The sequence below is a fragment of the Pseudorasbora parva genome, chromosome 12, assembly GCF_024679245.1.
Source record: "Pseudorasbora parva isolate DD20220531a chromosome 12, ASM2467924v1, whole genome shotgun sequence".
NCBI classification, from domain to species: domain Eukaryota; kingdom Metazoa; phylum Chordata; class Actinopteri; order Cypriniformes; family Gobionidae; genus Pseudorasbora; species Pseudorasbora parva.
The window spans coordinates 40605800-40624360 of NC_090183.1; the positions used below are offsets into that span (position 1 = coordinate 40605800).

General features: G+C 42.0%; 1 protein-coding gene across 3 annotated transcripts in view; it reads right to left on the minus strand.

Moving 5' to 3' along the window:
- The window catches only part of LOC137094540 (novel protein similar to human membrane-associated guanylate kinase-related (MAGI-3) (MAGI-3)), a 152814-nt gene that overhangs the window by 13920 nt on the left and 120333 nt on the right, over window positions 1-18561 (minus strand). For all 3 annotated transcript variants that reach the window (XM_067460312.1, XM_067460310.1, XM_067460309.1), the window contains exons 5-11: window positions 17786-17972; window positions 15904-15983; window positions 14453-14510; window positions 14257-14369; window positions 9958-10152; window positions 7950-8567; window positions 4752-4783 (exon numbers count right to left, since the gene is read on the minus strand). In XM_067460312.1, the coding sequence (XP_067316413.1) occupies window positions 4752-4783; window positions 7950-8567; window positions 9958-10152; window positions 14257-14369; window positions 14453-14510; window positions 15904-15983; window positions 17786-17972 (1283 nt within the window). The remainder of the gene's footprint in view (window positions 1-4751; window positions 4784-7949; window positions 8568-9957; window positions 10153-14256; window positions 14370-14452; window positions 14511-15903; window positions 15984-17785; window positions 17973-18561) is intronic.

Below are 18561 nucleotides of genomic sequence, written 5' to 3' on the forward strand. Positions count from 1 at the left end.
GATGGCTGTTATGAGCGCGCTGCATGCAGGCTGCGGCCGTCATGTGGGCGCATTAAAGGAGAGATCGCTCGTTTAAACGGAACGATCGATTTCTCCCCGGCCATAAAACCGTCGGCTCAGTTGAGCTTTTCCATTCCTTCCTGATCTCCTGACTGAGATCGTGAGGGTATGGAAGAACCCATATTCAGTGTATTCACGGACATCAGCGGTGTTAAATGCTGATGTTTGGAGGATGGGTGTTCTAGCTCCAACCCTGCCATCTGAGCTTCTTTCAACTATGTTTCAAGAAGTTTAGATGGCGGGGCATACACGGCAGCGGGTCAGCCTGGTGCTACTTTTACGCCGTGTCGGTGTTGCAAGTGTACTGGGAAGACCTGCTGAGGGATCTCAATCAGGGAAAATACCCTGACCCGCGGCGCAGCTGTGCGCCATATCAGCGATAGCAGGGCCTGAGGGCCAGTGTCACAGAAGCGCGGGTGGTGGTGTCCGAGGACCCGCACACCGCTGAGATCCGGGTCCCAGGCAGGCGGGAGGCGTCACGGTATACGGACCAGTGACGGGGCCTGAGTGCCAACATCGCCTCTCATGCTCCCCGCGGTTAAGGGCGGGGCGCAAAGAGGCGGACTCCCATATAAGAGGAATAGTATCACAACGCTGTTGGCGTGAAAGAAATATCCCTCCCTTAGGTGGGTGAGTTAAGAATTACATCTCATTTACTGCTCTTCTTCATTTTCTCCCCAGGCGCTTCTTACATCCGGCCCTGAGGGGGGCCATGACGATGATACTCTAGACCCCGCCTGGCTGGGCTGTGAGAAGCGCACCCTCAGGCGGTTGCGCTCCCAAACATGCATACTGTGAGTAAAACTTATGTGTGGATATCGTCGCGCAGGAGGCGAGCTGGTAAGTCCCCCTTGCGAGGGAAACATTTATTATTTATGTTGTGTGAGACTTCATGCTCCCCGCCAAGGGTTTGGGGATCACGGTATCGATGGAGGACACCATAGGGCCCTGTAGTTCCCCTGTTCGGTGGCTAGAACGATTTTTTAGATGCCGTTATGTGGCATGTCTAGAGCTAGCTTTGCTAGGAGAGAATAGCCGCCATTGTATGTACAGCTGTGCGAACAGTTTTTTTGCCTTCTCTCTGTGTGATGAAGCAGTATTGAGGCAACCGCTCATTCTTGTAGGAATGTGCTGTTGTTTTAGGCGAGTGTGCTCTCCTAGTCAAACAGGAAGCTCTTAGCCAACCCAGGGTAAAGCGGTCAACGTTGCCCCTCGTGGAATTTCATAGACGGGAGGGTGAGTTTAGGCTTACGCACGAACTACAGATTTATGTCTAGCCTCGCAGGGCTTAGACGGAGTATTATTGAGGTTTTTTCGCTTCCCCGAGCCGCGTATAATACTCTTATGTAGGCTGGCCCTCTCCGGGCCACTGCATCGGTTGGCCTAGGCTTTTGCGGGATGGTGGGCATTTCTTTCCAAAGAAGGAAAGTAATTATCGCCCGAGGCCCTCGGTTTGAATATTGCAGGGCATTTTCTTTCGCATCCCTAGTCAGCCTCCTCTTACATTAGAGTCGTCCGGCCAAGGCCCGCCCCCTTCTCTGCGTTTTGGGGTTTTTAGTAATGCAGGTTGGTGTGAAGCAGAATGAACAGCGACTTAGCCAGTGGTCGTGGGGCGGGGTTTGGCGTCCCACGCTTGTACGCAGGTGGGCTATTTTTGCGAAAACCCCGCTTTCCAGAGCTTGTTGTGGCTGCCACCTTCTGGCGGCCCCTGGCCCCATCCTGGAGGATGTTGGGCCGGTGGGTAGCATATTTGTGAATATTTTTTTGCCCTCTGCTCTGTGTCTTCTGCTCCACCTTTTAGGGCTCGGGTTCAGCTGCACTCGCAACCTGCGTGCTTCGTAATGGTTCGGTCGGATGCTCCCCTGGAAGCCGAAGCATTGCCATGGCTGACGCCCTAGCGTGAACGGTAGGCCGCTGCATGAAGGAAGAGCGGCCGCCCTGACGCAGGTGACGTAAGTTGTACTCCCCTCGCTTTGAGGGTCTAGGTACTTTCTGCTGAGTACACTGCTTTTGGCAATGTGTTTAGGCTATGTCTGTAGGCACTGCCGGATGGGACTGCGTCATCGCATGGAGGACCCCGTGAGCCTCCGGGATGAAGCCAGCCCCGGGAGGGGCATGGGCTACCAGCTGGCTGTGAGCAGCCAGCTTGGGCAGTCCTGGCAGTGGACTCTGAGCAGGAGGCCTCAGCAGGCCTCCTTGCGGGTGAGTCGCGACATCGGGCCAATGTGCGCCTGGGAGGAATATCCCCGACGATGTCGGCTTCAGCAGTACCTCGTCGACAAGCAGGACCATCATGGCCTCCCTGGGGTGATTCCCCAGGTGGTAACTGGATGTCTAGGTCTTCGTCAGCCAAGCAGACAGCCACTGTCAGCCCGACTTGGAGCGGCCAGCATTCATCCGACCTGCCAGCGAGGATTCGTCGCTGGCATGGCTACAAGCCCAGTTAGTAGGCCTCCCTAGGCCTCCCTGAGGGCCTGCTGGGGTGCAGCAGGCCTTGCCGGGCTTCCCTTGAGGGGGTATTCCCGTGCTTCAGGTGTTAGACGGCAGGTAGTAGGCCTCACCAGGCCTCCCTGAGGGCCTGCTGTGGTAGCAGTAAGCCTCGTCTGGCTTCCCCCAAGGGGTCGTTCCTGGGCTTCAGTCACTGGATGATAGGTAGTAGGCCTCACGGGGCCTCCCTGAGGGCCTGCTGGGAGGCAGCAGGCCTCATCTGGCTTCCCCTGAGGGGGTACTCCAGGGAACTAGCGCTGGATAACAGTTCCTGGGTTCCAGTCACCAGATGGCAGGTAGCAGGCCTCACCAGGCCTCCCGGAGGGCCTGCTAGGTTGCAGCAGGCCTCATCTGGCTTCCCCTGAGGGGGTGGTCCAGGGCCTCGGCCACTGGGTGACAGGGATTAGGCCTCGCTAGGCCTCCCGGAGGGTGAGCCCCGGTTCCCGGTTCCTATGACAGTGAGCATGGTTGCTAGCCAGGGCGGCTAGCATGATCTGCTATCAGGTAGCAGGCCTCACCAGGCCTCCCTGAGGTCATTCCCTGGTCTCAGTGCCGGCTACGAGTAGCCTGGCAAGTAGTAGGCCCTGCGGGGCCTCCCAGGGGGAATGAGTTCCTTGGACGGAGACACATAACTGGCTCAAGCTGACAGCTAGTGGTTCCTGCCATCAGGCTTCGGTCCTAGCCGGCAGCACCTGATGGCGGGCGCATACTCTAGCACGACGAGTTTACACTGCTGCTATGCGGTCCTTACAGGACAGGGACTTGCATAGGTTGCCTACAGCATGGTACCTACCAGGCAGGCTTAAGAGCTCCCCTCTTAGGAGGGTTGTCTGTGAGCTAACGGCCGCCTGGGCCTGGTCAGTTGGTCGTAGGCCCCTCGGGGCCTCCCTGTGAGATCAGCCTGTAGGCCTTCTCAGGCCTCCTGAGCACCCCTGTAATGTATGTGCTCGGTAGATCCTAGGATCGAGCAGCTGACTCCCCTCGCTAGCAAGGGTGGGAAAGCACTACGCTGAGCGCTGTTCTCCAGGATAGCCCGTCTCTGAGTTCCGGCCTGAGGCGGACACTGCCAGTTCGCAGTCCCTCAGCTTGATGCCTCTCCAGAGGCGAGTTTCCAGAGGCTCTGTTGTTAACAGACTGGGCTGGCAGACGGAAGCGTCCCGCATAGTGACGCCAGGTCAAGCCTCCCTGGTGGCATTCGGTGAAGTTCTTCCCGAATAGTGACTGGCTGGGGCGCCCTCGGGTCCCCTAGCCACATTCCCTTAAAGGAACCCCTTCTGTCGAACAGGTTGGTTCCAGGCCTTTGAGCGGCCGGGGTAGGGTACATGAAGGTGCCCCAAGGCCACAGCTCGGGCTATGACCGTAGGGAATGCTGTCACTGACAGCCTAATGTGACCAGAGGGGGAGTGGTTCAGGCATTTCAGTTGAATTTGCTTGTCCTGACAGTTGTCACTGCCAGTAGGCATGCACTCCCCTCGGCATGGCGGCGTGGGTATATCGTTCCCCATAGCGTCAGCTGACGCAGCTCGAGTTCCCTTTCGAAAGGGAACGTCCCCGGTTACGACTGTAACCTTAGTTCCCTGAGAACAGGGAACGAGACGCTGCGTCACTTTTGCCATGCCTCGGGGCCTGCCTGCGAACAGTCCCTTCAGACGAAGAAGCTGGTGTCATGTTTGCAAGGCGCCCTTATATACTTCCTGGTCGCACCTTGATGACATCATAGGCTGTCGCCGGTCAATAGGATTGCTGTGGTTTGATAGTAGCTCAGACACCGGTCACGCTGGAGGCGTTCCCCATAGCGTCAGCTGACGCAGCGTCTCGTTCCCTGTTCTCAGGGAACTAAGGTTACAGTCGTAACCGGGGACGTTTTCTGGGTGGTTGCCAGGTTGTTGTTTACTGTCAAAGTGTCCACCTACAAGTCTCTATGACATTCTGATTAATTTTTTTCAAATGTTTTATTATCATCCTCAAGTAAAAATTGTGAATCTGATCACCTAAAAAGTACAAGCCACTGGATTCATTCATGTCTGCAGTACAAATTGTGTGGGGCGTGTTAGCTATCAAACTTTAGTACTTACAAGAAAGGTTTTGTTCAAATCCAAAACCCAATGTACAAGCAATAATTGAGAAAAACAAAACAAAATATTCTGCCATTTCCTCAGCTCTACAATTTCATTATCACCATGAAAATCTAACATCATACTCACAGGTCTTAAACTCTTCACAGGTGATGTATGACCTAGAAACAGAAAAAAGCCAAATGAGAGATGTGAAGCACTGAAAGAGGAAAAAATGGAGGAAAAGGCACTCATCAACAAAAAACAGGAACTCATTACTGAGATGGAAAGTTTCTAGCCTTATTATAATGACAGCGCTTCATGGTTGTTGCCTCTCAAACATGAAAAAGGCAAGAGAATACATTGTTGTGCTACATTATTAATTCTCATCCATCTAACTAAAAAGCTACTCAAAGAGGAAGCGTCATTCAAGTGCTTCAAAGTGGGGCGTTTCCTGGGCCAATTCCGAGCCGAGTTAATCATGACACATGCGTCATTGAGGAGCCATTAAAGATGGATAAAATAAATGTACATAAGAGAAAATGATGATGGATACTACACATGAATCCTCCAGGGAGAGAGACATTGGAAATGACAGCAGTCATGCATAAAATAATGACGCAGCTATGCTTCCATCCGTCAATTCAGAACCCATCCGTTTATTCATTCCCTTTGTTTTTTTCTCTGTCTGTCTCTTGATTGGTGTGATTTCCATTGAATTTAATGACTAAACAATGAATGACAAACTCACTCAGCCTTCGAGAGTTAATGGAACTGATTAAAGCATTATCTCTCTCTCCCTCTCTCGTTCTCTCTCTCTCTTCCCCCTCTCTGTGTCACTCAGCAGACAATAAATCCTCACAAAACTCTCCACAGACAGATCATGAAATTCCCCTAAGATCTAGACTCATTTCCCAAATTCCCAGCCAACCCCACAGAGTGGGTGCAAAAATGCAAAGGGGCCTCTCCTGCCAACTGTGTCAGAAGCAACAGTCCATCATTCTTACATAACGTTCCCTTGAGAGACAGAAACACACCTTGAGTGTGATCAGGGAGAGTGGAGGAGAGGAGAACAAGAGTGGCTAAAATGTAAAATTATGAAGTGGGGAAAAGAATGGAACTGATTTCTCACCTGCTGAAGAATGGAGAGATAACCAAAAAAGAGAGACAAAGGGAAAAGAGCATTTGTGCAATTCCCTGCTGAAATGATCAGCATACCGGAGCTGCTCACCAGCATATGTTACGGATGCAAGTTGTTTTCTGAAAAATGTATCACAATTAAGTGAGGTGTATGATTAAAATAAGTAAAAATGAAACTGACAATTGGGTTAGAACTCAATTCATCTCAATTTAAAGAGAAAATAAGTAGATTTGTCATTCCCTTTGGTAGATGTTTTAAATTGTATTTGTTAAAAACACACAAATCACAATAATTGTGATGTATTTCTCTTGTAAAAAAACTTACATCCATAACATATACAGTTCATATGCATCTCATATAAATGTATATTGAATATATTTGCTGAAAAAACAGTTCTGAGCAAAGCCCTAGTTTTCCTGGAGATGTTAGAGAATTTTTTTGTCCGACAGATGTATTTTGAGATTTGAATCCGGTCCGAATCTCCCAAATCTGCGCAAGTAATCCCGCCTGAATGTGAATGTCTGTGATTGATGATGTTGTATTGTCCTAATGCTTCACATGCAGGGTTTTTGTTGTTGTTTTTTTACCAACCTGAGCTATCGTTTGTGCACCAACCTTTGGCATGCTTTCCTTTTGTTTCAGTATGGATGATATCCAATGGAAAAAAAATAACATTATACACTTAATAAACAGAGCCAGATCGTGGAACCTGCCAGGTAAGAGTACCTGTCAGGTAAGAGTCAGATACTTGTCTAAATGTATCTGCTCATTTATGCAAGTTTATGCAAGTCATTTTTTAAATGGTATCAACAAATAATACATTTAACAAGTTGGTTTGCCCATATAATCTTAAGATATTAGGTTAAGCTTATTTGGCTTGCTGTCCACTGATGAGGGGCTCTGTGCAGCAGCTTCAACTCGAGCTCTGATATACCCCACAGTGACTAAATATAGGATATGATTATGTAGGGCAATGTGCCTAAGATAAAGGTGAAGTTTGGGGAGGTGGTGAGATGCTAGAACATCTGAGACTAAGGAGAGGCAAGCAGCCATTTATAAAATCTGGCTGTTGATTGGAAGATTAGATGGGCTCTCTACTCCCTAAATTACGTTTAGGAACTTCACTAAAAGATGCATGCGATGTGATGTATGCCATGTGATGCACACAAGCACAGCGGATGGCCTTCTTTAACGCCCATAGAAACACACTCCCACCCATCAGTACATGAAATGACAGACAACTCCGACGTTGTTTAAAAAACTAGTCCCGTCTGAGCAGGGTGTAAGAAAGTGACTTTTTGCAGTTTACTCTTTCTAAGAATTGGGAAGTAATTATAATTTTTTTCAATTCCTGATATTTGACTAAATTTAAAGTAGTAAACATGATACAGAATTTTACTTGAAAAAAAGTCATATTGAAAGATGGCTTGTCTGAAAGTTTAAAGAAGTATCACAAGTTTGACTCTTTTATTAATGTTCACATTTATATTCACTTCATGCTTGTTAAAGTTAGTCTTTTCAGCAGGGTTTTTACTAATGCCTTTTGAGAGAGAGAGAGAGAGAGTGTGTGTGTGTGTGTGTGTGTGTAATGGAGAGCAAATGAAAGATTTAGTTTGAAATAAGCATTAAAAGTGCACTTTCAAGGTTTCTTGAAGGACAACCAGACCATCTGAAACTGTCATTGCTCACCATATGCCTACTAAGGCCACACTAAACTAAACTCTATAACTGCCCAAATTCCTAAAACATACTCTACACAAGACCATTTACATTTATGCATTTGGCAGATACTTTTATCCAAAGCGACATCTATTGCAACCAATCATGTATTCTGTCCATGTATGAATTTTGTGATTTAATGCATGACTCCCTGGTCATTAAGGGCAAAGGATCACTAAAACATGGATTTTCTGTAAAGCTGTTTGAAACGATCCGTATTGTGTAAAGTGCATCACAAATAAACATGAATTCCCTGGGAATCAAACCTAGTGTTTCAAGCTGCAAGAGGATTATGCAAAGGATTGTAGCTGGATTTTACAAGAGGCTGTGTTTCGTGTTGGAATGCACATCATAATGCACATTTTATTCTCAGTATTGCCACCATAGTGGGAATCAGTGTAAACTTTTGGCTTCTTCTGCTTGCATAGTCCATGTTTATGAATTTAACGGATCAGTGGGATGTCCCATATACCCTCCCGCTCTCTTACCTCCTCTCAACACCAACAGATTCACCTCGCTCCCCACAGGGAGGTCCTTCAGTATATCCACCACCTGCGCGTGGCTCAGCGTTTGCACATTCTGCCTGTTAATCTCCTTTATCACATCTCCTTTCAGCAGTCCTCGGCACCACTGCTCATCCAGGATCATTTTCACCTTCTGCCCCAGCGGACAGTCTGCAATGGCAAAGCCAAATCCTCCGGGCCCCTTCACGATTGGAACGCTCACCAGCTCCGGTTGCAGCATCCCCGTCTCGGGCCTATCGTTGGCACTGATGCTGCCTCCGGGAAGCGCAGCGACCACCGGCCGCCCGCTGGCGTCTGTTGTTAAATAGTGAAGCTCTTGGGAGGAGCCGTGAAGGGCATCACCTTTGACCAGCAGCGGCTGTCCATTGATGAGGGGTACGGCGGTTACGATCTCTCCTGTCGGAGGTGGAGGGGGAGGAGGTAGGTCCTCGCCGTCCGCGTCCACGTCAGGAGGGAGCGAGTATCCGTGACAGAGGACCATGTCCACGTACTGGTTAATTGGGATGCACTGGAACATGTGGACCACGTCAGCATGCGTCTTGCCTAAGACAAGTTTGCCGTTGATTTCCACAATAACATCACCTTGGATTAGAAGAGAGGAAATTTGAGAATGATAATGAGTAAAGAAAGATCTGAAGAACATAATCATTACAAAGTGGAAGAAAATTAATGGATAAAAGAAATTGAAATTGGATAAAATTGAAAATTCTTTCATTATTTATTCACCCCTATGTTGTCCCAAACCTGTATATTTCTCAATGAATCTTTGAAGAATTTTCCAAAATGCATCTGATAAGCTATAAAAAGTGACTTGGTGGAATATTAAAAAAAAAATTTTTAATGGGATTAGAGAATGAATCATTCTTTTAAATTAGTTTCTGATCCAATTCATGGATCAGATTTTTATTTTGTTCACTTACTGACTTAATGATCAACAAGTGTTCTCTAGATAACAGCTCTCTGGATTGTAATTGTGACAATGGTGCCAAAACCCAGGAAGGCGGGAACAGGGGAAGTTGAAGCATTCAAATTGATAATTAGAAAAAAGATTCTTCAAAAATATCAAACTTATTATCTCTATATGGGTTTTGAGCAATACGAAGGTGAGTAAACAAAGCCATCATTGAAGGTAAACTATGTAGCTCTTTATTGTTAAAGGTCCCATGGCTTGACATTTTAATTTTATGAGGTTTTTCAACATTAATATGAGTTCCGCTAGCCTGAATATTGTCCCCAAGTGGCTAGAAATTTTGATCGGTGTAAACCAAGTTTTTCTCTGCCTTTGAGAAAATGAGAGCTCAGACGGGCTGATCTAGAATTCTCCTGTTATGACTTCATGCTTTGCCCACCCAGAGAATTAGTCGAGAATGGATTCAGTTTATCAGTCGATGTCAGCAGCACAGGCTTTACCATATTCAACAGCACTGCCAAACGGTGAGTAACAGTGTTCATTAATGCCTGATCTGGGATCAGTGAGTTCTGATGTGTAGCTAATCATTTAAGTTCACACAGACTTTTTTTCTAAATCGTTTAATACCCCAGCTCTCCGTCTCTCTCTGGACTGGCAGTGCTGCAGCTGCTGCTGCTCGCGCCTCACTAAACCACGCCCCCTCAACCACAATCTCATTTCAAATGCAAAGATGTCAGCCAATCACAACAGTGGGTGTTTTCACTGAAGTCTCACAGCAGACACGCCCCTTGAACAGAGCATTCAAGCCAGAGGGCTAATATCAGTATAGAAAAAATGCCTTTTATTTCTAAATAATTAAAAAACCATGCTAACAATAAGTACACCTCAGGAAACATTATAAAATAATAACAAAATTCATGCCATGGGACCTTTAACATCCTTCTCCTATCCCAGCTTAACTATTATAATCAAGCCACTTTCTAATACCGACTTTCTAATCATTCATAATGTGAATTGTGGATGTTTCCCTAAACACCTTGTACCAAACTAGGCATCACTCACCAGAGGCCATCTTGTTGTCCTGTGCGGCGGGGCCATCAGAGAGAACGTTCTTGACCTGCAGGAACTCATCAGGTCGGTCTCCACCAATGATGGTGAAGCCAAACCCCTGCTGGCTCTTCCTGAGAGCCGTGTGATACAGCTCCCCCTTCAGCTGGGTTGGGTCCCGCGTGAATCCGGGCGTACCCGCCGCTCCACCTACAGAGACAAAGAACATCTGTGATGATTGACTCCACATAAAATATGCACGAAGACAAAACTGTACATAACTAGACATTTGATACAGTAGATGTGTGTAATATATACAAGCACCAACCACTACACATGAAACGCTTGCTGATAAACATGTTATCAAAATGTATGACAGATCCATAGTGTGAAAGTCATGCAACACAATAATGTGTTATCTTTTTGAACAAAAATAAAAGAGCTGTCTAATTTAAGAAAAGGTCAGCCATTAAACTCAGAACGTCAAATGACTTTTTTAATTTTTTTAGCTGTAACTAAAATGTGGGACATGTCTAAATACTGTAGTTCATAAGTAGATTTTGTTTTAATTAAATGTAATTAAAGACACAATACAATGAATATAAAATTTAATCTAAATTAAAACGTAATTAGGTAGAGGACAGTTTGTTTGATTAACTTATTGATATACTTATGTTTACAATTAATTAAAAAGATCCTCAAATGTTCAAATGGAGATTTATGAATGCAGTCTCTTCCATCCAAAACTGGAATATCGCATAAAACATTTGCGAATAAAGCACCGTTTCCATTCCATGTGTTCAAGAAAACAAAGTCATCACTTACTGAAAAAAAAAAAAACTAATACAAATGGTTTTATGGCGTTTGAGGAATGCAATCATGTGAGAGGCTTCTGGGAGGAAAATAAACCAAAAATCATTTTGATGACAGACTTTGGCTTAGGCATTTCAGAATGATCAAACAAAGATTTGAGATGCTGTGCACTGAAATATGCCACTGGTTAGTCCAGTTATCCAATCACATCCACTGTTGAGGCAAAGACATGTGGGATTTTTGTTGCATATCGAGGGATTTAGCTTGTTTTCATAGTATTTTATTCAGTATTTTATCAGATACATTTTTTTTTATCTGCCTCACTTCAACAAATATGTTTTTTGTGCATTTTTAGAACTAATACACATCTTGGTGATACCATCTAGCAGTTTCTTATGCAATATCACAAAATGGTGCTGCTTCATGTGCAGACAGACAGACAGACATAGATAGATAGACAGACAGACAGACAGACAGACAGACAGACAGACAGACAGACAGACAGACAGACAGACAGACAGACAGACAGACAGACAGACAGACAGACAGACAGACAGACAGACAGACAGACAGACAGACAGACAGACAGACAGACAGATAGATAGATAGATAGATAGATAGATAGATAGATAGATAGATAGATAGATAGATAGATAGATAGATAGATAGATAGATAGATAGATAGATAGATAGATAGATAGATTGATAGATTAAACATTCCCTTGAAGCATTGTAATTATTTACCAAATGGAGGAATGGAGTCCATGGACATTACATGAAACCATCATTATTTTGCGGAGGAATGTCCTATGTATGACTGACATGTAATTAAAATAGCAAATCATTCCACACATCTGGCGTAGTAAACATAACCATTAACAACTCTCTCTTTGACAGCGTAGACGAGAACATTTATCATTAGCGGCTCAACCTTACATTCTCTTCTAATATAACGCCATTCTTTGAGTTCCCAGAAGGACAGAGGGAGTGAAAACACTTACATCCTCAATATTGGACAACCTTTATAAACTCTCATCACTAGGGTGTGGACATTTCCAGCTAATGTTCCACTGCTGTAAGTGAAAGTTATAGGGGGAACTGTTTGTTTTACCCCCATGAATGTGCTGACTCACATTTTTGTACTTCCTTTCAGGAAAGATTGAAACTGTACTCTCACAGAAAGCGGTTTTAATAAGCTATTATATGGCTGAACAATAAAAGAAGAATCACACCGAGCTAAAAGAATCCTCTGTTGAGTGCCTGTTACATGCATTGTGCCCGTATGCCACGAGAGAATGTGCATGTGTGCTTTGATTGCATGTGCTGTAACGACAGCTGAGAATCTCTATTACAGGGAGGAACACATTGATTTTGCCATTTTGACAGGGCTGAGTAGAGAAAAGAGGGGAAATGATGATGGTAAATGGGTTTAAAAATTGTGCCAGAAATCCTCAAAGTCAGAGGAATCTTGTGTGTGTCTGCAACAGTTTGACATGTCAGGATGTGCACTCATGGGGGTGGGGGGGAAGTGCTGTTGAAAGAGATGAAGTAACTTGAATTGTCGATTACTGCCACCTATTGTTAATGCAACCAACTGTTGGTGATTTGTTCCACTTTTTAGTTTAGCTTTATCATTATATATTTATCATATATATAATTTATATAAATTATGAAAATATATTATAAAAAATATATATAATAAATTAATTAATGTTATTATATTTATGTAGACTGGGTAAACCCAGCCTGATCTGCCGCCGATTTGATTTCGCTCTGCAGCTTAGTCTGGAAACCCGTACATTCATTTCTACTGCTTCTGTTACACTTTTGCAGGAACCAATCACAGACTGGCTTATCCACGTGATGAGCTTAATACTTTTTGTTTTTTAAAGAAGTATTTTATGCTCGCTAAAACTAAATTTATTTGTTAAAAAATACAGTAAAAACCTCAATACTGTGAAATATTATTACAATTTAAAATAACTGTTTTCAACTTTAATATATTTTAAAATTCCTGTGAGGCAAACATGCCACATGATCCTTCAGAAATCATTCTAATATGCTGATTTGCTGCTCAAGAAACATTTATTTTTTCGTACTCCTTAATATTTTTTGTGGAAACCGTTGTTTTTGTTATCTGTAATCAAGTTAATGTATCCTTGCTGAGTAAATGCACTAAAATCATGTTGGTGAGTAGGGGTGAGCGGGGCACAACCTAATGGGTTTGTTTAAAACTTTCCACACATGCCAGGATGACAAAACTTAATGTAAGTACTAGTTGCCATATCAACACTATATACAGCAAAAGAAATTGCCAAAATGTAAAAAAATATTTGTAAGATACCACTGAACATTTATTTGACGATAGCAAAAGTACATTTCTGACTTAAGTTTGTATTTTTAATGATTAAAAAATGCCATTATCTTATTTTAATAAGTTAAGAATTGTATATTATTGACAAAATATTTTAGTTTTACTTGTATATTATTTTGTGATTATCAGGTAACATTTTAAGCTGTCATTTGAGTATGTTACAATTTATCCCACCTGGGGCATGTTGTCACATTTCACTTCCATTCTTTTCACTTCCATTCAAACATAACCACATAATTGTACTAGACGTGTGAAATTAATGTGGGGAAAAAATAAATACTCTGAACCCCAAGTGGTTTTACACAAACTGAGAAAGTCAAGAAGCGTTAGGTGTTGAGAAAGCTCCAGCGTCATGTGTCTATAGATGGCACTTGATTTCTTATCAAATGCAATGAAACTTGTCTCATCACTGCCATGGTAACTGAGCATTTCAGTAAAGCAAAAGAAACTGTGATTTTTCCCTTTGTCCTTCAACCCCTAAAGACTGAATAGATGGACTATTTTACGCTGGACTCCATCCAATCAAAGCCCTCAGACTCATGTGTCATCCTTTTTCCCCTCGTTCCTGTCATCTCTGCTTCAATAACTACAGTTCACTTCAGTAGATATGGATTTACTGGCCCAAATGGACAGTAGTAACTGTTTCCAGAACTTCAGAATGAATGTGAAGAAGTAAAGACGTGTTTTAGAGAGGGCCTGATCAAAGAGAGGCAATGTGAATGCGTGATGGATGCTAATGTTCTCTTTTATGTTAATGCAGCCTGTGATGTGCTGCAAAGCCATCTCTATAACATTTATACCCCCATCCATTCCCCCTAAAACAGCACTCTCTCTTCCTCAGGTTTTTTTTTTCACTCTCTCATATACGCACATGCTCAAACACATCTATAATGCATCCAGTGTAATGGAAGAATCTTTAATTCATCATATTGAGAATGTCAGATGACTCACTGTTCTTTAATCTCATCTTTCTGTCCTCTTCCCCTCACATACACAATCATTCACACAGCGAGGAGCCCGAGTGTTTGTCTCCGGGCTGAAATTCTAACATGCTGAATGTCTTTGCTGTTTCCTTTAGACCCGTAAACTCAGTTAAAATGCACAGACAGGGAGGTGTGTGTTTATACCTGGAGGAGGTGCTGCCCTCTGTTGGGTCTGGGTTGCAACTGCAGTGTCCAAACCGAGTTTCCTCTTGGCCTCTAGAACCGGATTTTCGAACTGGGTTCTCTGGTTTACGTGACTGAGGAGGACAAGAGAAAGTCTGTAAGTATATCGCTAGCCTATACTTTAATAAGCATAAAAAACGAATAGAATAACACTCACTCAACGTAGTATGTGCCGTACTGCGGGTCATCAATCTCCTCCCATCCATACGGAAGTTCTGGTGATGGAGGAATGAGAGCATTGTGTTTAAATGCAAATCTGTTAAAGTGGTCTATCATGAAGAATCACATTGCCTTGATCTTTTGAATGTAACAATACTCTGACCTTTCAGAGGAATCCTAACAAAGCTGCAGCGTTTACATGATGACATTTCTGTAGCCTGGTTGATCTCAGGCTAAGACAGAGTGTGTGAAATGGTCATAAGCTCAATTAGGACAATTATTGTCATAATTATGACTGACATTATATATGGATTAATCATAAAAATAAACAAATAAATGACTGATTTTCAGAGAGTATTGTAATGAATTGTATTGATTGAGTATTGAAATTATAATTCAATTAGTAAATAGTTATTTGTTTACAACATACAACATTTCCGCAGCATTTTATGACCATAGCATTTAATGCAGTATATCACTATTTTATTACATAACTTTTTCCAACTAGAATTTTTTCATTTTAACTTAATTATGCATTAAATATATAATGTGTATTCTTAATATAGTTATTTAATAATAGAGAATATCTATAGGATATTTAAGATCTATTTGGCATTTTTGAAAAAAAAAAAAAAAAAAAAAAAAAAAAAATATATATATATATATATATATATATATATATATATATATATATATATATAATATATATATATATATAAAATATAATATATATAATGCTGCACTAAACAGGCAAAACAACCTATAGTGCTTAATAATGTGTCAATATATTTCAATAAATTAGATTTTTAAAACAAAAAAATTTAATAAATAAATAAATGACTCAAAGCACACAGACACTTTTATGGTTTCATATAGTTGCTTGGCATAAATAAATATATAAATAAAGAAATAAATATATATTTTGAGTATGGACTATACTATAATATGTGAGAGTTCAAAAGATTGCATGTTTTAAATGGATGAGTGTGTGTATGTATGTGTGTGTGTGTGTGTGTGTGTGTGTGTGTGTGTGTGTGTATCCCCTCTGCTGTACGTACATTATGCCCAAATGAACTAACGAGGACGAAAAAATAGCTGTTCACGCTACAGAGAGCTTCACACACACACTAAGAAAAGTATTGTGCACCAGTGAGCATATAGCACAGGACTCTAGCTCGAGCTATAAAACTCGCTTAAAAGAGCGGCTACGTTTTGTTAGACATCATGTGTGCTTATGTGTGTATGTAAAAAGGCAAGAGGAAGTGAATGCTTTCAGATGAGGTTATGCAATCATGCCCTTCTGCTATGTGTGCCGGCGTGAATATGTGGAAGGGTGCACACATCTGATTGAATGCAATTGAATTTCTATTTGCATATGCATGCACTGTATCTGTAATACAGGAGTTTGTTTACAGCTTCATGTATAAATGTGTAGATGCGATGATTCACCTCCATCCTCACACTTTTCAGGGGGCTTTGCTTTTTTGACCAGGCGAGGGTCCAACCACGTAGTTGACTTTGTGTTGTGGCTATGAAAAAAGAATACATTATAAGATAAAAGACCTGTATAAAAGACTGCATATTTTCCAGCAGCACCTGACCAATAAGCCTAGCACTTACCTATTCTATTCAGGTTTTTAAAAATATATTTATAGAAAAAAAAAACACCTGTGTGTACCGTGCTACTAACTGAGGCTTGCTACAGCACGTCATGCTGTTACCCCTTGTTGGTCTGATTGCTTCTATTGCTCTCCTCATTTGTAAGTCGCTTTGGATAAAAGCGTCTGCTAAATGATTAAATGTAAATGTAATGTATTTAGTCCAGAATCTCACAAGAGTCAAACTAAAATTGCAAACTACCCCAACTCACTATAATTTTGCAAGGCTGTTGTTTGGTTCTTATTTCATTAAAATAAACTAGGCTGCTACTTTCAGCTAATGAACCTTAATGAACTGACTAATCGCTAGCAGTTGGACTGAATGTTCACTGACGCAAATGAGTTACATTATTGAAGTGAAACAGCAGAAATACTTTACTTTTAAAAGTATGCTGCCATAATTAGTTAATTCGTTGTCACGAACAGAATAATTAGTGTGTTTTATCAATTATTTTATTATTTAGGTTCATTTTTTCCATTGCATTAACTTCAGTTTTGGACTAATTTGATAAGCCAAAGAAAGCCACATTACAAAGTCTTCGCAGGTCAAAGAGGGTGAGATTTTCAATGATCCATAGTTACGAGTCTAATAAGCTGAACTGGAAAATGTTTGGAACCACTTAAATATTTATGGTTGCAACCCCAAATGCACAGACAGGAACAGAACTTTGACTCTGTTCTTTAAAGAGCATCTAGGCCACACTGCAAGCTATATTTATTCTGTTTTGACAGCTCTGCTCTTGACTTTTAAAAGCAACACTACTTTGAGAAAAAGTGAGAAAAACATCAGATATCTGCAAGACGGGGAGAGAAAGTGATAAAGCATGCCGTTTGTGAAAATAGAAATTGGAATACTATGTTGATGGAGTTTGCGATTTGACCTGAATAGAATCTGACATCAGCGCTATGGAGGTGGAAAACGCGATGCCTGCTAACAAATATTGCTGCTTAAAAAAGGGAATATTGGGCAGCAAATTTAAAACCAGTAAATAAAATCTTTGTATAAATATACAATTTGCATACTATGTCTTTGCACACTACTACTGCATTAAAATATTACTTTAAAAGCCTCCAGCAATAAAAAATGAAAACACTCTGCAGCAATACTACAGTGGCATTTTGTAATGCAAAACAAAACATAAAAACAAACAGAAGAATATCCTGCGGTATTGTGTATAGTGCATCAAATCCCATATGAATATGATATTCAGTGGTGTGAATACAATCATAAACACAGAAAACTATTTCCTGTGATATACAGTGTGTCAGATCAGACGGCATTAAGCAATGTGACAACAGTAAAAAAAAAAAACACTTCAAAGTATACATTCAGTTAGACAGAAGGGTAGACAGACATTTGGTTCAAGGTTCAAAGTACCTAAAATGAGGACTCTAATGGATATTATACATATTATATATTATTTATACAATGTATAAATACATTTTATAAATAATATAAAATATATTTTTTATAAAAAGTAAAAATTATTACTGAAATTCGTGTAAATTAATGTGATGAGACAACTCTCTGCTAATGCTGTACATTCATATTCTCAGTGCTATGAACAGGCCTTATTATTTATGAACACAGTGAACCAGAAGACGACCCCCAATAACAGACCTCATACAGTTAATAAAAGGCTGAATCTCTCCTCTTATGGCCACACACTCACTCTATGAAGTAGACCATGCCCGTCTCTGTGTAGGCCATTTCCCAGTTGTACGGCAGGGGCTCCAGGCTGTCGTCTCTGGGTAAAGAACTCCAGGTGCGGAGCTCCAGTGTCCCACTGCCACCTGCACTGCCTCCACCACTGGACTGAGTGTAGCTGGGCACAGCTTTCCTCCACTCCTCTGTCCTCTCTATAGAAGGAAAGAAGATTAAAAGTATAATAATGCAAAACGAAGGCAGGTGAACCATTTGCATGTCAAAGTAGGGTGGTGTGCAAGCAAGATCTTTTCCTGTTTCAGGTACATACTACAGAGCAGAAAAATATAGCCAGAATTTAATTACATTTAATTATCATTAAGACAAATTATTATATATAAATATTGTATGAGTTTACATTTTTGTATCATATTTGATGTATATATACACTGATCAGGCAGAACATTATGTCTTAATATTGTGTTGGCCTCCATTTGCTGCCAAAACAGCCCTGACCTGTCGAAGCATGGACTCTACTAGACCCCTGAAGGTATGCTGTGGTATCTGGCAACAAGATCTCGACATTAACTTTAATTGCTCACCAGCCACTGTGGCTAGTGGTTTTCCAAAGTTACTAGTCACTGGCCAACATGTTGTTGTTGGGAAATATGTTGTTGTCTGTATGTAAATGATCAATGTAAACACCCAAATCAAGTCTACATGAAATGCATAACATGACAGGTCATCAATTGGCCTATTTAGCTATGATAAGGCTGTGTGTAAAGCTCTTTAATCTAGACAGGG